The sequence below is a fragment of the Peromyscus eremicus genome, chromosome 8b (assembly GCF_949786415.1).
Source record: "Peromyscus eremicus chromosome 8b, PerEre_H2_v1, whole genome shotgun sequence".
Classification (NCBI taxonomy): Eukaryota; Metazoa; Chordata; class Mammalia; order Rodentia; family Cricetidae; genus Peromyscus; species Peromyscus eremicus.
This window is the reverse complement of record NC_081424.1, coordinates 53874330-53889729: the sequence shown is the minus strand read 5'-3', so window position 1 is coordinate 53889729 and position 15400 is coordinate 53874330. Positions and strand designations below refer to the sequence as shown.

Below are 15400 nucleotides of genomic sequence, written 5' to 3'. Positions count from 1 at the left end.
GAATTAGAATCACCCCTTTGGTTAAACTCTAAAATCTCTTATTCATGCCATTTTCTTAAGTAGACCTCGCTGTTACCTGGGTTTAAAGTGTATCTTTTGTATTTTTCTAGTTTCATTCCAGTGTAATAACTAATTCTTACATGTCTGTCCTGTAGGGAGGATGAGCTTGGGCTAGCAGCCTTTCTGGATTCAGAGAGAGTAGGATACCAGTGCAGATCCCTATAACCTGGACAGTTAGACTAAGAGACAAAGACCTCCTATTGTAGTCTCAAAGAAGAAAAGGAACTGTATTGGCTGGTTTTGTGTGTCAACTTGACCAGCTAGAATCATGAGAGAGGAGGAGGGAGTCTCAGTTGAGGAAATGCCTCAATAGATCTGGCTATAGGCCATTTTCTTAATTAGTGATTGATGGGGGAAGGCCCAGCCCATTGTGGGTGGGGCCATCCCTGGGCCGGTGGTTCTGGGTTCTTTAAGAAAGTAGGCTGAGCAAGCACCCCTCCATGGCCTCTGCATCAGTTCCTACCTCCAGGTTCCAGCCCTGCTTGAGTTCCTGTCCTGACTTCCTCCAATCTTGGACTATGATCTGGAAGTGTAAGCCAAATAAACCCTTTCCTCCCCAGCTTGCTTTTTGGTCATAGTATTTCATCGAAGCAATGGAAACCCCTAAGACAAGAACCAACAGATAAAAATCATGCACAACAATTAAATGACATTAACAGTAATTATGAACACAGAACACAATACAATTACAGTAAAGCAGAATACACGCAGTAAAAACCACACAGAAAATGTCCCCTTGTCTGTGAGATGTAAGAGGAGCCTGGAGAAGACACAGTGGTCAAGAGGTGACTCTTTGTTCACAGACAGGCTCAGGTTAACATCTCTGCTGGTCTTAGGAGCTATCAGCAGAAGGGGGAGCCCCTTTTGTAGGTCAGTGGGGCGATCAGTGATCCAGAAACTCCCAGAGGGCCCTGCAGCCTCATGTCAGAGTCTTTGGTCCAGCTTTTACCCGGGCAGTGTCTGAGTGTTCCCTTTTAGTTCCTGTGATCTCTTGTTCCACGTGGGGGTCTCCAGGAGAGTGATACAGGAACAATACAGGAGGAAAAGGCAAGGTCAGAGGAGCGGGTAAGAAGTTAGGTTCTTTCGGGCTCATTTGTGATTTTTGAAATAGCCTCCAAAATTTTCTTAACTATTTTTAACATCTTTTTAAAAATTGGTAGTTTCCAAAACTCTCATAAGTTTATTCGTAATTAGCAATTTTTTCATTAATTTAATGTGTTTAAATTTTACTTATGATTTTTACTTCTGCTTAGGACTTTTAGTGTACACACACACACACACACACACACACACACACACACACACACTTTGGGATGTCAAATGGTTCCCATTTTTTTGGACTAATTACTAAACATTAAGCCAGCTAGAGTACAAAATGACAGTTTTTCTATAAGCATTTTCTCTTTGCTTGCATTTCTGTTTCCCATTTCAGTTTTTTTTCCCTCTTCCCTGAACACGGTAACCGTCTATGCTAGCTGGTGGGATTTGAGTTTGAATGAGATTTACAGACTTAGGGGAGCAGCTCCTTTTCGTGTCTCTCTGAGGTTGAGTCTTCCCATCATGCCTCAGCTTTGTCCTGCCTGCTATGAGAATGTGAGGGAGGTCAAGGTACTGGGTGAGCCACCCTTGTGTGTCTTCCTGGCTGAGTCAGTAAGTTTCCTTCCAACCCTGGAATGAGGTGTGTTGTCTTGGGTTTCCCCATGAAGCCACTGCATGTCCTAGGGAGGTCCCCCTGACATTCTCATGTACAGTGACTTTGCCATTATGTTAGCTTATTTTGCCTAATTTTTTAAATACCTTAATTGGTTTGTGGAATCTTTTCATAGACTTATTTAGAGGGTAACCTCGTAGTGGCATCACTCACATGGATCATGGAGTTTGTTATAGTTGCTATGGTTGGACTGCCTGGCTAAATGTGTCTCCTTTCACTGAAGGAGCAATGAATGTGCTCTGTCCTTGTCACATCCCCAGGATTCCCCAGCAGCCCTGTGTTGATAAAGTTTGTGTCACCTCAGCCTGTCAATGTCCTCCTCAGAGAATGCTGTGTAGCTTGCCGCAGTAGTAATGCATTTATTCTGCTTCTTTTTAAAACTCTCTTCCCTCTTAGTCAGCCCATTAAAGCCGATGTCCTTTTTATTCATGGCCTTATGGGAGCAGCGTTTAAAACCTGGCGTCAGAAGGACAGTGAGCGGGTTCTGACAGAAAATGCTTTGGTGGATGAGAACAGGTACACGACATGCTGGCCCAAGGTAAGGAGCTGCGGCTGGGACTGTCACCGTAGTTGACATTGCTGACACTGCTGTGCCCCAGGGATTTCTCTCGCTGCTCTGCTTCTCTTGGAGACACCTGCAGGATATAACAGCAGCTGGGCTTGTGACTCTTCTGCATTGTACACTTTCTGTGTAGAGTATATTCTGTGACTCTAGAATAATACTCCATGAGTGATAAAGTAGGATAAGAGTGTAATCATTCAGCCGGGCGGTGGTGGCGCACGCCTTTAATCCCAGCACTCGGGAGGCAGAGGCAGGCGGATCTCTGTGAGTTCGAGGCCAGCCTGGGCTACCAAGTGAGTCCCAGGAAAGGCGCAAAGCTACACAGAGAAACCCTGCCTTGAAAAACCAAAAAAAAAAAAAAAAAAAAAAAAAAAAGTGTAATCATTCACTTTGATTCATCATTTAAAAGATAATACAGCCATAATTAATTGTACTAGCCAATTTTGTTGTGGCTTTAATAATTATAAGGTAAAAAACTTGGATGATGTAATTCTCCTTTGCAATTCTTTGATATTTTTTCCTCCAAAGAGCCACAACTCCAGGATGAATTCATAGGATGAAATTTATTCCAAGTCCATGCAGGAGAATGCTGTGTGTAAAGAGTTTCCCGGGCTTTGCTCCCCTCCCCCTCCCTTCAGAAAGACTAGCATGCTCTTCTCTCCACTGATGCCGAAGTCTGGAGATGTCAGCCTCCAGTTCCCGAGACAAACAGAGTTATCATTAGTTTCCAGTTCTCAGGTCTCAGTGTAGTCCAGCAGAAAATACAGTCTGTTCTGAGATAATAGACTTCTACTAACTGCTAAAAGCTTCCAAAACAAGTCTTGATTTTTGGCAATTGCAGATGAAAATCAACAATGTTCTCATACCTGTATTTGCCTGTTATAAATATTGATGGCATTTTATAACCAGAGATGTAAAGAGATGAAGTGCTTATTTTTATTAGTACCTCCATCTCCAGCATATTCCCTGTCCTCTGTAGTGTCTATTGTAGGAGACCTTTGGCCACAAAGAGCAATTACTATGCAGTAACCGGATGGGGAAATGCCTGCATCTTCTCATGAACCTTTTGTTTTACCTAGACATGGCTGGCAAAAGACTGTCCTGCACTTCGCATTATATCTGTGGAGTATGACACCAGCCTCAGTGACTGGAGAGCAAGGTGCCCCAAGGAAAGGTAACGTTAGAGGGTACACTGGGCTAGGAGGGAGGGAAGAGCTCCGGCCCCAGGGGTCCTCTGCCGTGGGAGGCCTTATCTTTTAAGTGTTGGGGATCGAGTGCAGGTCTTGTGCTGTTAGGTAACTGCTCCAGTCCACTACCATTGTAGCGCTGTCTTCCTTCTAGAAGGCCTTAGCTTACAATAAGAAATAAGTAGTAGAAAGCTTAGATACAACATGGTGTTGAGCTCCTGACAGGGCTCATGTAACTGTAATAGTAAAAGACTACAGATCTCTGTCAAAGTCTTCACGTCTGTGGGCAGTATAACTGATAGCTGCTTCTCCTGGCTAAGGGACACTCGAGGAAAAAGATGCCAGGCAGTTTTGACCTATGTCCCTTTTACGTCCTAAGGAGCAGTGCCTTCCTGGGTTCCAGGACCTGATAGCCTAGTCCTACCTCTGGCTCTCTGTCGTTCAGTGTCTGTGAAGCTTTGCTCACACAGAGCTGATCTAGTTGGTGACATAACATGCTGCTTGATGAGTGTCTCCCACATGGGTGCCCCAGAAGGGTGCCAACAGAAGGCACGTTGGCACCCAGCCCACCTGTGTCTCTCAGAGCACTGGGGAATCTTGGTTCTCAAAAGAAGGTGTTATAGTTGAAGAGTGTGAAATCAGCAGGCTGCTAATCTGTGAAGTTAAGTTCCCTTTATTCTGAAATCACTCATTTTGAACTCTGATGATCATTTCCGAGTATTCAGTGCATAAATCCAAATGGTGGAAGCTTAATGTCCGTAGCATAAACACAGTAAGAATAAACTCAGACAATCAAGTCTCTGGGACATTTTTATTGTCGGGCCATGGATGAAAAGGGAATTCCCCCCATATTTAGTGCTTAGGGCAGCTGAGATGAGACTCATGTTCAACCTGTAAAAATTGCCAGATCCATTTGATATTCAAATAATGTGTGCTTAGTGTATGAATGGCCTGTTGTGGGCTGAGATAGTCCTAATTGTGTGATTGTTAAGAAGTTTCAGATAGAGAATAAAACTGGCCTAGCCTGCACCCCAGAGTGTGAGCCAATAGCATTGAACAAGCCAACATTCTCGTCTTAAAAGTGAAGTAGCAAGATTTGGGGGATGGATGCCTCCCGTCAACGCTTGCTGTTTTCGTTTTGTTCAGAAAGTCCATTGCATTCAGAAGCAACGAACTCCTTAGCAAGCTCAGAGCTGCTGGTGTTGGGGATAGGCCAATGATTTGGATATCACATAGCATGGGAGGTAAGGATGGGTTCATCTTCATACAGTGACCATCATGAGGTGGTTGTCAAGGTTGCGGCCAACTGAAAGTTCCACATCTGTTTTAGTTAACTAGTTGTTTCCCCACCCCAAGTTAATTAGAGTTACTACTCTCCTTCCATGCTATTTGTTTTTCCAGAAGGGGACAGCTAATAACAGACTGTGTGGGAGGGCTTGGATTGATAACGTGGTGGTTTCATGTGGTCATTATTAGCCAGCATCACACGGGGGATGTTTATCAGTTAGACTCAGTGAAGCCAGCGTTCCCGGAGGCTTCAGGGGCTCCCTTTCTTCCCCTCCATGTCTCTTCCACATTGCCAATTCTGTTGTTGATGTGTGCTTCCAGGTGCCTGTGCTGCTGAGGTGTGGTCGTAGTTTTTCTGTGCCTGGCTGCCATGCTTGGGGGCCTGCCCGCTCTTCAGCTGCATGCCTCACTTCTCCTGCCCTCCCCCCAACCAGCTCTCCGCTTTCTCCTTATGCCTTGCTGAAGGCCTTTGCCTAGCCCTAGGCTAGCATGTCTGATTAAGCATGACTTAGGCTGAACCTCAGCCATGGCTTTTTGCTAACAAAGGCGCATGTAACCCTTCTGCTTCTCAAAAATCCAGTTATGGTCCCTGGTGTCTCTGTATTACCTGGTTAGGTGCTCATGGGTGCCTTTCCCCAGCAGCTGATTTTCCTTGTCAGGACCTATGACCTTGCACTGCAGTACTCTCCTGGGTGTGAGCTTCAGTGGCCGGGCACTGGCTCAGGCAGGGCTTGACTTTCCTCACACAGGCAGTGGGATCTGAGAGGAGGGTCTGCAGCACAGAGCAGTCTGCGGACTGTTCTAGACTCATAGTCATAATTCTACAGTCTTGTCATTAAAGGCTTTTTTTTAAACTAAAGGAAATGATGTAAAATTTAAAGTATCTGTTTTGTTTGCTTGTTCTGTTTTCAATGAGTGACAGAAGAGAGGAAACAACTTACACTGTCTCTTTCTTCACCCTGGCCAGGTCTTCTTGTCAAAAAGATGCTGTTGGAGGCCTCCAAGAAGCCAGAACTGGACGCCATGATAAACAATACAAGAGGAATCATTTTTTACAGTGTCCCTCACCACGGATCCCACTTGGCTGAATACTCCGTTAACGTTCGATATCTTCTCTTTCCTTCTTTGGAAGTCAAAGAACTCAGCAAGGGTAAAGCTTTCTGTTATGAAGGGAATGTGGTGGTAGGACATTAACTATATGGAAAGAGGGGAAAAATATAATTGGTTTCTTCCTTAATTATACTATCTTAGTTCTAAATTTGCATACAACTTTTAACTTGATTTTTCTTTGGTACTTCTCTTTTTTGTTCTTAACCAACTATCTACTTGAGGATAGACGTAATTTTTGTTATCTCAACTAGTCAGACAGACAAATTATGATTTTTCTTCCAAGCTAGTAAACTGCCTTTTTCTATGAATTTGGAAACCATCAACTGTCAAAATACACACAAACTTTTGAGACAGTGTGTTATAAAGCAGTGTGTGTTTGTCATCAACACTTGATTTGTAGCTTATGGGATTTATTGTAGAAAAGCTTCTGTGTGCATGGAAGAGTGTGTACTCTGCCGCTTTGGATGGAACGTCCTAAGAATCCGTGTTAGGCCCAGTCACTGTGTGTCACGTGTTTCAGCTTGTTCCATGATGATCTTAGCATTGTGGAAAGTGGGGTCTGTGTCTCCAACTGTTACTGTATTGATCTGTTTTACACAGTTGGCCGGTTCCATGTTAGATGCATGCACATCCAGTCATTACATGTCCTTGCTGAACTGATCCTGTCTGTATATAGCCTCGCCTCTTTTGACTGTTTCTAACTTCAAACCTGATTTTTCTGATTAGAGTACAGCTGTCCCTACAGATGAGTGACATGCATTTCTTGTAGACAGCACATCACAAGGTCTCTGGTGATTGGGTGGAGACTATAAACCATCCATCTGTAGGGTTATTGTGAAGTTCTCTTGCTATTTTGTTAACTGTATTCCGGGTCTTGTGGTGAATGTGTGTATCACTGTGTGCTTTGACCACGGCTGTCTTTTCCTCCTACTTCAGTCTGGTGCTGCGGAGTCTCCTCAGCATCTCCTTAGCTGGGAAAGGCTTCACTATTCCATGTCTGAAGGATAATTTTGCTGGGTGTAGTATTCCTGGTTGGCAGTCTTTCAGTATTTTGCAGGTCATTCCATTCTCGCTGTTTGACATTTTTAAAAATTGTGTCTCTGGGGGTCCTCTGAGCTGTTGTACACAGACGTCTGTACCTCTGAATGTTTGGCTCTTATTTTATGAATCCGCTTTTCATTGACTTTCACATTTTCTTCACCTTCTTGAGTTTTCATGGTAGGAATCTTATTTCTTCCTTTTTCCTTTCCTTTCCCTCCTTCCCTCCCCACTTGTAGACTGAGTTTAAAAATCAAACCTGTCCTTAAGGTCAGAGGTTCTTTTTTTTTTTTCCCTCTCATTCTAATCCATTACAGAAACTCTTTTATAATTTTCAAGTTCTGATTGGTTCTTTTTTAATGATTTCTGCTATCGGTCTATTTCTCACTCATAGTCTGAATCGGTTTTGTGTTGTTTAATCTTTTTAAAAATAGTTTTCCTTTTAAATTGTGTGTATGCCTGTGTATACACAGGTTGCCTCACACATTTGAGTACAAGTGCCCTGAGAAGCCAGAGGCACTGGATCCCTTGGAGCTGGAGTTAGAGGATGTGGGCGCTGGGGGCCAGGAGCAGCATGCGATCCCCCTCCTGACCATCTTCCCAGCCATGTTGTTTATTCTCTTCATCTCATTAAGTTTCCTTAGGCTCCACGGTTTTAATTCCTTTGTAGCCATTTCTTCCATTGCCTTTGATTCTGTATCTAGAGAATTAATGCTTTCCTTCATGGTGCTACACTTCTCTTCGTGATGTGTCCCTTGGCTGATGCCTGTGCATTTAGGGTAGTACCCATCCCTTCCAGTTTTCTGAAGGCCCTGCAGAATGAGCAGAGCTGACGCTGGAGTCCACTGAACGTAGATTTGAGGGTAGAGACCCAAAAGAGATCCCTAGATGCCATAGGGAACCTGGGCTTGAAGTGATGGTAACCAGATGTGCAGAGCTGTGGGGCCAGGTGACCCTTTCCAGGTTTCAGAGCTTCTCGGTGGCCAAGCTCTCACAGGATGCCTCTTTTCAGCCATCTTGGCTCTGTGTTCTTACAGCCCAAGCGTTATTTTTTTTCCCTTGTTTGGTGGTTGTTTACTCATCTTCTCAGCTCATCCTGAAGATACTGCAGTGCTCTGTAAAGTTCCTGTGTTTCACAGAAGTAGTATTAATCAGACTTCTGATGGCCGTTGTTTTTTTTGTTTTGTTTTGTCTATGTATTTCTCTGTGTTTAGGCGACTGGTCATGGTCAGTTGTCATCAATCTCTCACACTGACCCTGGAGCTCATTGATTGGCCAGACAGACTAGCTAGTAAACCCCACAGCTTCCTGTCTTTCCCCCACCCCTCCAGAGCTAGGATCGTGTAGCCACATCTGGCTTTCTACACAGGTTCTAGGAATCCAGACAGGGTTCTGTAGAGGAACAGAACTGGTGATTGAAAAAAACACACACACACCCCCACACACACACCCACACCCCCCCACACCACACACACACACACACACACACACACCCCACCCCACCCCCCATCCCCCCCCACACACGGCTTATAGGCTATGCAGTCCAACAATGACTGACCCCTGGTGGAAAGTTCGAGAATGCAGTAGCTGTGTTCAGTCCACAAGGCTGGACGTCTCAGCTGGTCTTAAGTAGATGTCAGAATCCTGAAGACATGCTCTAACGCCACTGGAGCAAGGGCTTCCTTCCTCCTCATCCTTTAGGCTACCACTAGATGGTGTGGTCCAGGTTAAAGACAGGGCCTCAAGGTAGATCTTCCTACCTCAAATGATCCAGTTAACTAAAATCTCTCACAGATATGCGCAGCAGTTTGGGTTTTTACTTAATTCCAGGTGTAGTCAAGTTGACAACCAAGAACAGCCATCACCTCAGGCAAACACTTACCTATTGAGTGAGCACCTCTCCTGCCTGAGTCCATTGTGAATCAGTTTTAATGTCCTTCCTCTCTGAGTTAAAGACGAATGCCTCTATCCTGAATGAGTAATCAGATTGCCACAATCTCACTCTGCTTTCCTAGATTCTCCTGCACTGAAGACACTACAGGATGACTTTGTGGAGTTTGCGAGAGACAAGAACTTCCAGGTGCTGAATTTCGTAGAAACGCAACCAACGTTTATTGGCAGCATGATTAAACTGCACATAGTGCCCGTGGAGTCTGCAGGTACTCAGTCTTGAGGCAGGGTGGCCACTGGTGCCTCGGTGATGGGACCCAGCATTTAATAGATGTCAGTTTATATATCCAGTGTTTTGGGGATATGTGAGAGAAAGGTTAATAAAAAATCCAGGGCCTAAGTCCATTATACTTGTTAGCAACAGGTTCCAGTCCCTCTGCAAGCGTAGAGCCTTGGCTTTAGCCTGTGTAGATAACAGCTGCCTGGCTAGTTCTAAGACACCAGCACTTTGGTAAGCTAGAATAAAAGGGGCGTGTACTTAACAATTGATAGCTGCAGAAAAACCTTAAAGAAACCTGTGGTAAATGTAGGATATAAAAGTTTGGAAGATGTATGGGGAATATTCAAGCAGGAAATAATTGAGAAGAAAAAACTAGTGTTAAGATATGAGGAGAGGGTAGGTGGGAGTACTGGATACCGGCCACTGTAGTGCAGACTCGACATCCACGCTCTCCTTAGAGTGTCCCGATTTGCACTGTAGCCACCACACATCTATCTGAGGTGCCTCCCTTGACTGACCACGTCTCCTCAGCTTGAGGGTCATCTCTTGGAACTCCTTTCTGAGGCTGGCTCAGGTCCTGTCCTGGCGGCTCGTAGTGTCCACACACCGTGTGCTTGCCTTAGTGATGATTCTTAGTGTGCATGATGAGCTTTGTCCTTATCTCAGTATCTACCACACGAAATGGAAAATACCCCCACAGATCCCAAAGAAGCTCTGCAGCAGAACCCCAGGTCCTCGGCTGGGGCTTTGCACAGCAGCGACGTGAAGATTTCCAAGAATGGCTGCCAGATGGCTGAAGCCACCTTGGAAACTTAATGCAGCAGCAGAGCCTGTCTCCTGAGCAGCTGCCTGCAGCACCACAGCATTGTCCCCGTAATGCTGTCTGTCCCCTTTATTACCTCCTCCCTCCACTCAGTGGTGACTCACTGGCATCTCTTGTTACCTGCATCCAGGTGGACTTGCCAGACTGAAATACCAGATCCCTTTCTGGTCCCTCAAGCAGTCAAATACTGAAGTACTCAATCCTGTCATCGTCTCCCTCCCCTCCCGAGAATGATCATGGGGATGTGGGCCTAGAATAGGTTCCACGTGGCATCCCACTCTTAGGAGAGCAGCAGAATGATTCCTATTAGCCTACAGGCACAGGGAAGGCCACAGTGCAGTGCGCAGAGCTTGGAACCCACATGGAAGTCGGGAAAGTAGAAACTCAGACTCACACGCACTGGGCGTCCATTTTCACATGAGTCAGTTCCGCTCGGCGAGCTTGGCATCCCTTTGCTTGACTGACACTTTTGGTTTCTTCAGATTTAGGCATTGGGGATCTAATTCCTGTGGATGTCAACCATTTGGACATTTGCAAGCCGAAGACAAAGGATGCTTTTTTATATCAACGTACTCTACAGTTCATCTGTGAAACTTTAGCCAGAGACCTTGGAAACTGACAGCTGCCTTTGTGTGAATACAGAGCAAGAAATATGGCTTCTCCTCTTGTTAAGCTCTATGCGGGTGTGCAGCCACAGTGGCGGCCTGTTCTGCAGTGTGGTGCAGACAGAAGGCAGTTCTTCACACCAGCACTGGGAAGTGCCCACACAGACCTGGACGTCACAGAGGAAGGGTTGAATGGAGTTGCTCTGGTCTAAAAGAAACTCCATGGTGCCAGGCCTAGGGCTAAGGGACAGAGCTGCTGGGCCAGAGTGCCTCTCCACCTGAGACTGTCGTACCTCATCCAAGAGCCCTGGCAGGCAGCTCCGAATACCATGAAAATGCCATCTGGAGAGAACAAACTAGAACTTACAGAGGCCATGTTTGTCCTGGGTGCCATGTGCATAATGTTCTAGTGCCAGTTTTTAACTGTTAGTATGTCAGTTACATATTTGACACTTTCTCACTGGTTCTCACACGCCCAGATGTATGCACGGGCAGTCCTGTATGCTTCTGTTTTTTCATATTGCTGAGAACAGTCTTTTTTCTAAATATTCTTTCTAGGATATTTTAACTAGTCATGCAGTAGTAATGTGCTCTGGATAAGGAAATGTAAGGATCAGCATATGAAAAACACTTTGAAGCCGTCAGATCCACTAACCAAGTGGCATCAGGACTCTCAACTTTCCTTTGTGTTCCCTTTAGAGGCACTTCTGGCACGGGGGAGTAGGAAATCATGCTAGTGGACTTTTTGTGTTTGAGTAATAGCATTATTGACATGAAATTCATGTCCTTTTTTTTTTTTTTTTTTTTTTTTTTTTTTTTTTGGTGTAGTACTAGGGATCAAACCCAAGACCTTGTGCATGCTAGCCAAATACTCTGCCAGGAAGCTACATCCCCAGCCCCAAGTTTTAACCTTTAAAGGAGACATCTTACTGGTTTTTGGTACGTTCAGAGTTACCAGCTATTACCACTGTCCTTCTCAGACTGTCTTATCGCTCACTGAGCAGCAGTCAGTTTCCCCTCCTGTCCTAACCCCCTGGTAAACACCAACGTACCTTCCATCTCTGGATTTACCCAATGCCATTCCTAAAGATGCTGGCTTCACCTTGTTGCTCTTAGCATAATGGTTCCATCTTGCCTTGGTCCTTTCCTGACTCTCTCGGCTTCTTCCCTGGCATGAGGTGAGCAGTTCTGCTGACCCTACCATTCTGTCACGATGCCCTGTCTCACTCAATGGGACCAGCGACCAGTGGCTGAAACCACGAGCCACTCGCTGCCCAGGTATTTGTCATAGCCATGAAGGTAGATACAGTTCTGCTTTAAAACTGGGATCTGAAAAGAGCTATCGATGTGTTGGTCAATTACTGTGGCTGTTTTTCTGAGTAGACAGCATTTCTGCTCTGTTCACATGATGGAAAGACCATTTATCACAAAGGTGTGGATGAGGTTTGTCATACACCAGACCAAGGGGGAAGAAATGATGTCCTTTCTCGTGCTGGAGCAGGACAACACAAGGGCAGCACTGGCCAAGACGCAATTCTAAAAGCAGTACAACCCAAACAAGGAAGTGATTGAAAAACCCAACAGGCACAATGACATAGTAAAAAAGCAGCAGTACATTAAGGACTGGACGAATGAAGAGCCCACGAGCACAGGCATGGCTTGATGTGGACAGAGGCGCAGTAGCTGCAGAAGGAAAATAAAATGGAACTAGAAGCAAGCTATTCGCTGCAGGGCAGGCGCTGGCAGCATTGTCGCAGGCCCGCGTGCCTTTAGTGACTGAACGAAGGCAAACAGGGAAAGAATGAAAATACTGTGCTTTAAAATGAAAACAGAATCCCCAAAAAACCAAGTAACCCTCCTACCTCACCTTAGAAATAGGAAGGAAGGGAGGAATCACATTCTCAGCTAAATTGCCCTTAAAATGGCTATCAGTGTAATGAGCAGATGTAGTCAGGCTGCAGGAACTCAAGCATTGTTGATGAGGTCTAGAGCTTCACCTTGAGTTTACGTCACTTAGTACGCGTAATGTAATGGCATGAAATATAATGTGGTATTTTGTCATACATAGATTTCTAGAATAATGTTAAAAATGTATGGATACATTTGGGGTAAACCAACCCACAACTAAAAATATGTTGGTGACATCATTAAAAAATATATCTTGGGCTGCACATGCTGGCACATACCTTTAATACCAGCACTCAGGAGGCAAGGAGATCTCTGAGTTCAAAGCCAACCTGATATACATAGCAAGTTCCAGGCCAGCCAGGGCTATGTAATGAGACCTTGTCTCAAAACAAAACGTGCACATGGCCACAAACAGGAAACTTTAAAAGTGTGTGTGCACCACTTGGGAGGTTGAGGCAGGAGGCCCAGCTAGTTCTGGGCCACTCTGAGCTAGAGTGAGACCTTGTCTAGAAAAACAAACCCAAACTCCTAATCCTCTCCAAAAACTTGTCTTCTCTGTTCACACTTAGTCTCAGTCATGTCTTGGGTCAAAGAAAAGTAAAAAGCAAAATTACAATTGAGCAGTTAATAAGGAGAAAAATTCATGCTAAAATATAAAGGGTGAAGCTAGGCTTTGTAGGATTGTAAGTTTAAATATCTTGTTATATATGCGATTCTGAATTAATGGAACACAGCTTTAAAATTAGAAAAAATAAATGCAGAAAAAGGAAACAGTTGAAGCAAATTAAAATGCATAAAAAGTAGTTGGGAAAAATTGTCTGTAATAGACGGAGCTGATAAAGGACTTTTATCTAAAACAACTGTTAAAACTCACCAGTAAGGAAATGAAGCCTAACTAAGCCCTGACCAGGGAACGCAGACATGTCACAAAGACACACATGAAGGCATATGAAGGTGTTCATCACATTGAGAATCTACATGACACACCAGAACAGTCACAATCCCAACAGTGCCAAGTATGGACAAGGGTGCGGAGCCGTGGAGACTCTGACCTGTTGCCAACAGGAATGCAAAATGGCACAGCTACTCTGCAAACCATTTGGCAATTTCTTAGAACACACATTCTTAGCTTTGGTATGTCATCAGATGTGGAAAATTTATGCTCACATGAAACGCTGCTCCTTGATAGTTACAGCAGCTTCATCCCCAATTGACAATGTTTGGGAGCAACCACACTCTCCTTCAGTGGGTGGCTGGTGCATCCTAAGAGAAACTCAGTACTAAAGAAAGGTGCTGCCGCCCCGTGATGACAGGAAGGGCCCTGACATTCCTGTCATTGGGTTAAAAAAAAAAAGCCAGTGTGGAAAAGCCACACTGTTGGACGGCAAGTCTAACATCCTGCTAAGGCGGCAACAGACAAGGGCGCGGTTTCTAGGAACTGGGGTGGGAGGTGCAGAGGAGCAAGGTTCGGGGTTTTTAGGGCAGTGAAACAGCTCTGATAATGCAGTGGTAGATCACGGGTCGTCATACCTTAGAACGTGCAGCACAGATTGATGTCTAATGTCATCACCTCTGACGGCCTGGCTTCACATCAGGTGCAGCTTCCTCAATTGTAGCGACCCCGTGCAGGGTACCCGTGGTGCTCTCTGTGGGGGCAGGCGGTATCCGGGAGCCCTGCATTTCTTCACGTTAATTCTCCACTGAGCCTCTGCTAGCATCACCTTGTCCTTGTCACGGTGCGGAGCTCAGCCCAGGCAACGGTTTGCATTGTAGTGAGTCTGAGCCTGGCTCCTACCACCTTGGGACAAACGTTCTGCAGTCTGCTGGCCCCTTCCTTGGCCAGGTCCGAGTCACAAAACAAATTCTTATTGGTTTACCATCGTGAGATGACCAGTATATTTAGTCTTACTCCTGAGAAACACAACAGTACTATAGTATTTTGTGACTAATTAGCTTAGAAGAAACGTGGGCAGGATTTTGTCTTGTTTTGAGATGGTGTCTCTGTGTAACAGTCCTGCTGTCCTAGAACTCGCTTTGTAGACCAGGCTGGCCTTGAACTCACAGAGATCTATCTGCCTGTATCTGTCTCCCAAGTGCTGGGATTAAAGGCATTTGCCACCACCGACATGGGCAGAATTTAAAGAGTACAGACTCCCATCTGTTCCCATGAAGAAACATGCAAACCACCCTCACAGTTCATCCGTTCCTCAGTCGGCCTTAAGGGCCTTGAGAAGACAGTCTCGCCCCTCAATTCTCACACAAGTGGAGCCCAATTCGTGTATGTTATGTCAGTGGTCCCTGAGAGCAGCTTCCACACGATAAATTCTAGGGATTTTCTCTTTATAGTTTCGTGTGTGTGTGTGTGTGTGTGTGTGTGTGTGTGTGTGTGTGTGTGTACTGTAGGTCAGAGGACAACTTTGAAGAGTTAGTTCCCTCCTTCCACTTGTGAGTCTTTAGAGATGGAACTCAGGTCTTCACACTTGGCTGCAAGCACCTCTGGCTACTGAACCACCTCTTAGGCTCTCAAGCCATAAATTCTTAATCTTATTATTCTCCTGTCTTTTTCTACTGAGCTCCATTGTTGAAAAACAAAACATCACACAGTCAGAACTAGCAACTGCAGCCCGCGTGGTGGTGCATGACTTTGTCTCGGCACTCGGCAGGCAGAGGCAGGTGGGTTTCCGTGATCGAGGCCAGCCTGGTCTACAGAGTGAGTCCCAGGACAGCCAGGGCTACAGAGAAACCCTGTCTCCAAAACAAAAACAAAAGAACTGGCAGTCGCATGTGATGTAGAGGAAGGCTGCCCAAAGAAGAGAGTCCTGGATTCTCTGCATGTCTGAAAAGAACTCCAGTTTTAAAAAGACAGAAATGAATGTATCCAGCATGAGGACAAATTACCAACTCAAAGCACGCGCAGACTTTATTAATCACTAGTCTGG

General features: G+C 45.2%; 1 protein-coding gene across 1 annotated transcript in view; it reads left to right on the top strand.

The window, feature by feature from the left end:
* Positions 1-10605, top strand: part of Serac1 (serine active site containing 1) — a 38204-nt gene extending 27599 nt beyond the window's left edge. The window contains exons 12-17 of the mRNA XM_059272818.1: positions 2168-2309; positions 3413-3507; positions 4667-4764; positions 5775-5957; positions 8971-9114; positions 10431-10605. Coding sequence (XP_059128801.1) covers positions 2168-2309; positions 3413-3507; positions 4667-4764; positions 5775-5957; positions 8971-9114; positions 10431-10567 — 799 coding nt within the window. The 3' untranslated portion in view covers positions 10568-10605. The remainder of the gene's footprint in view (positions 1-2167; positions 2310-3412; positions 3508-4666; positions 4765-5774; positions 5958-8970; positions 9115-10430) is intronic.
* Positions 10606-15400: the final 4795 nt, after the last annotated feature.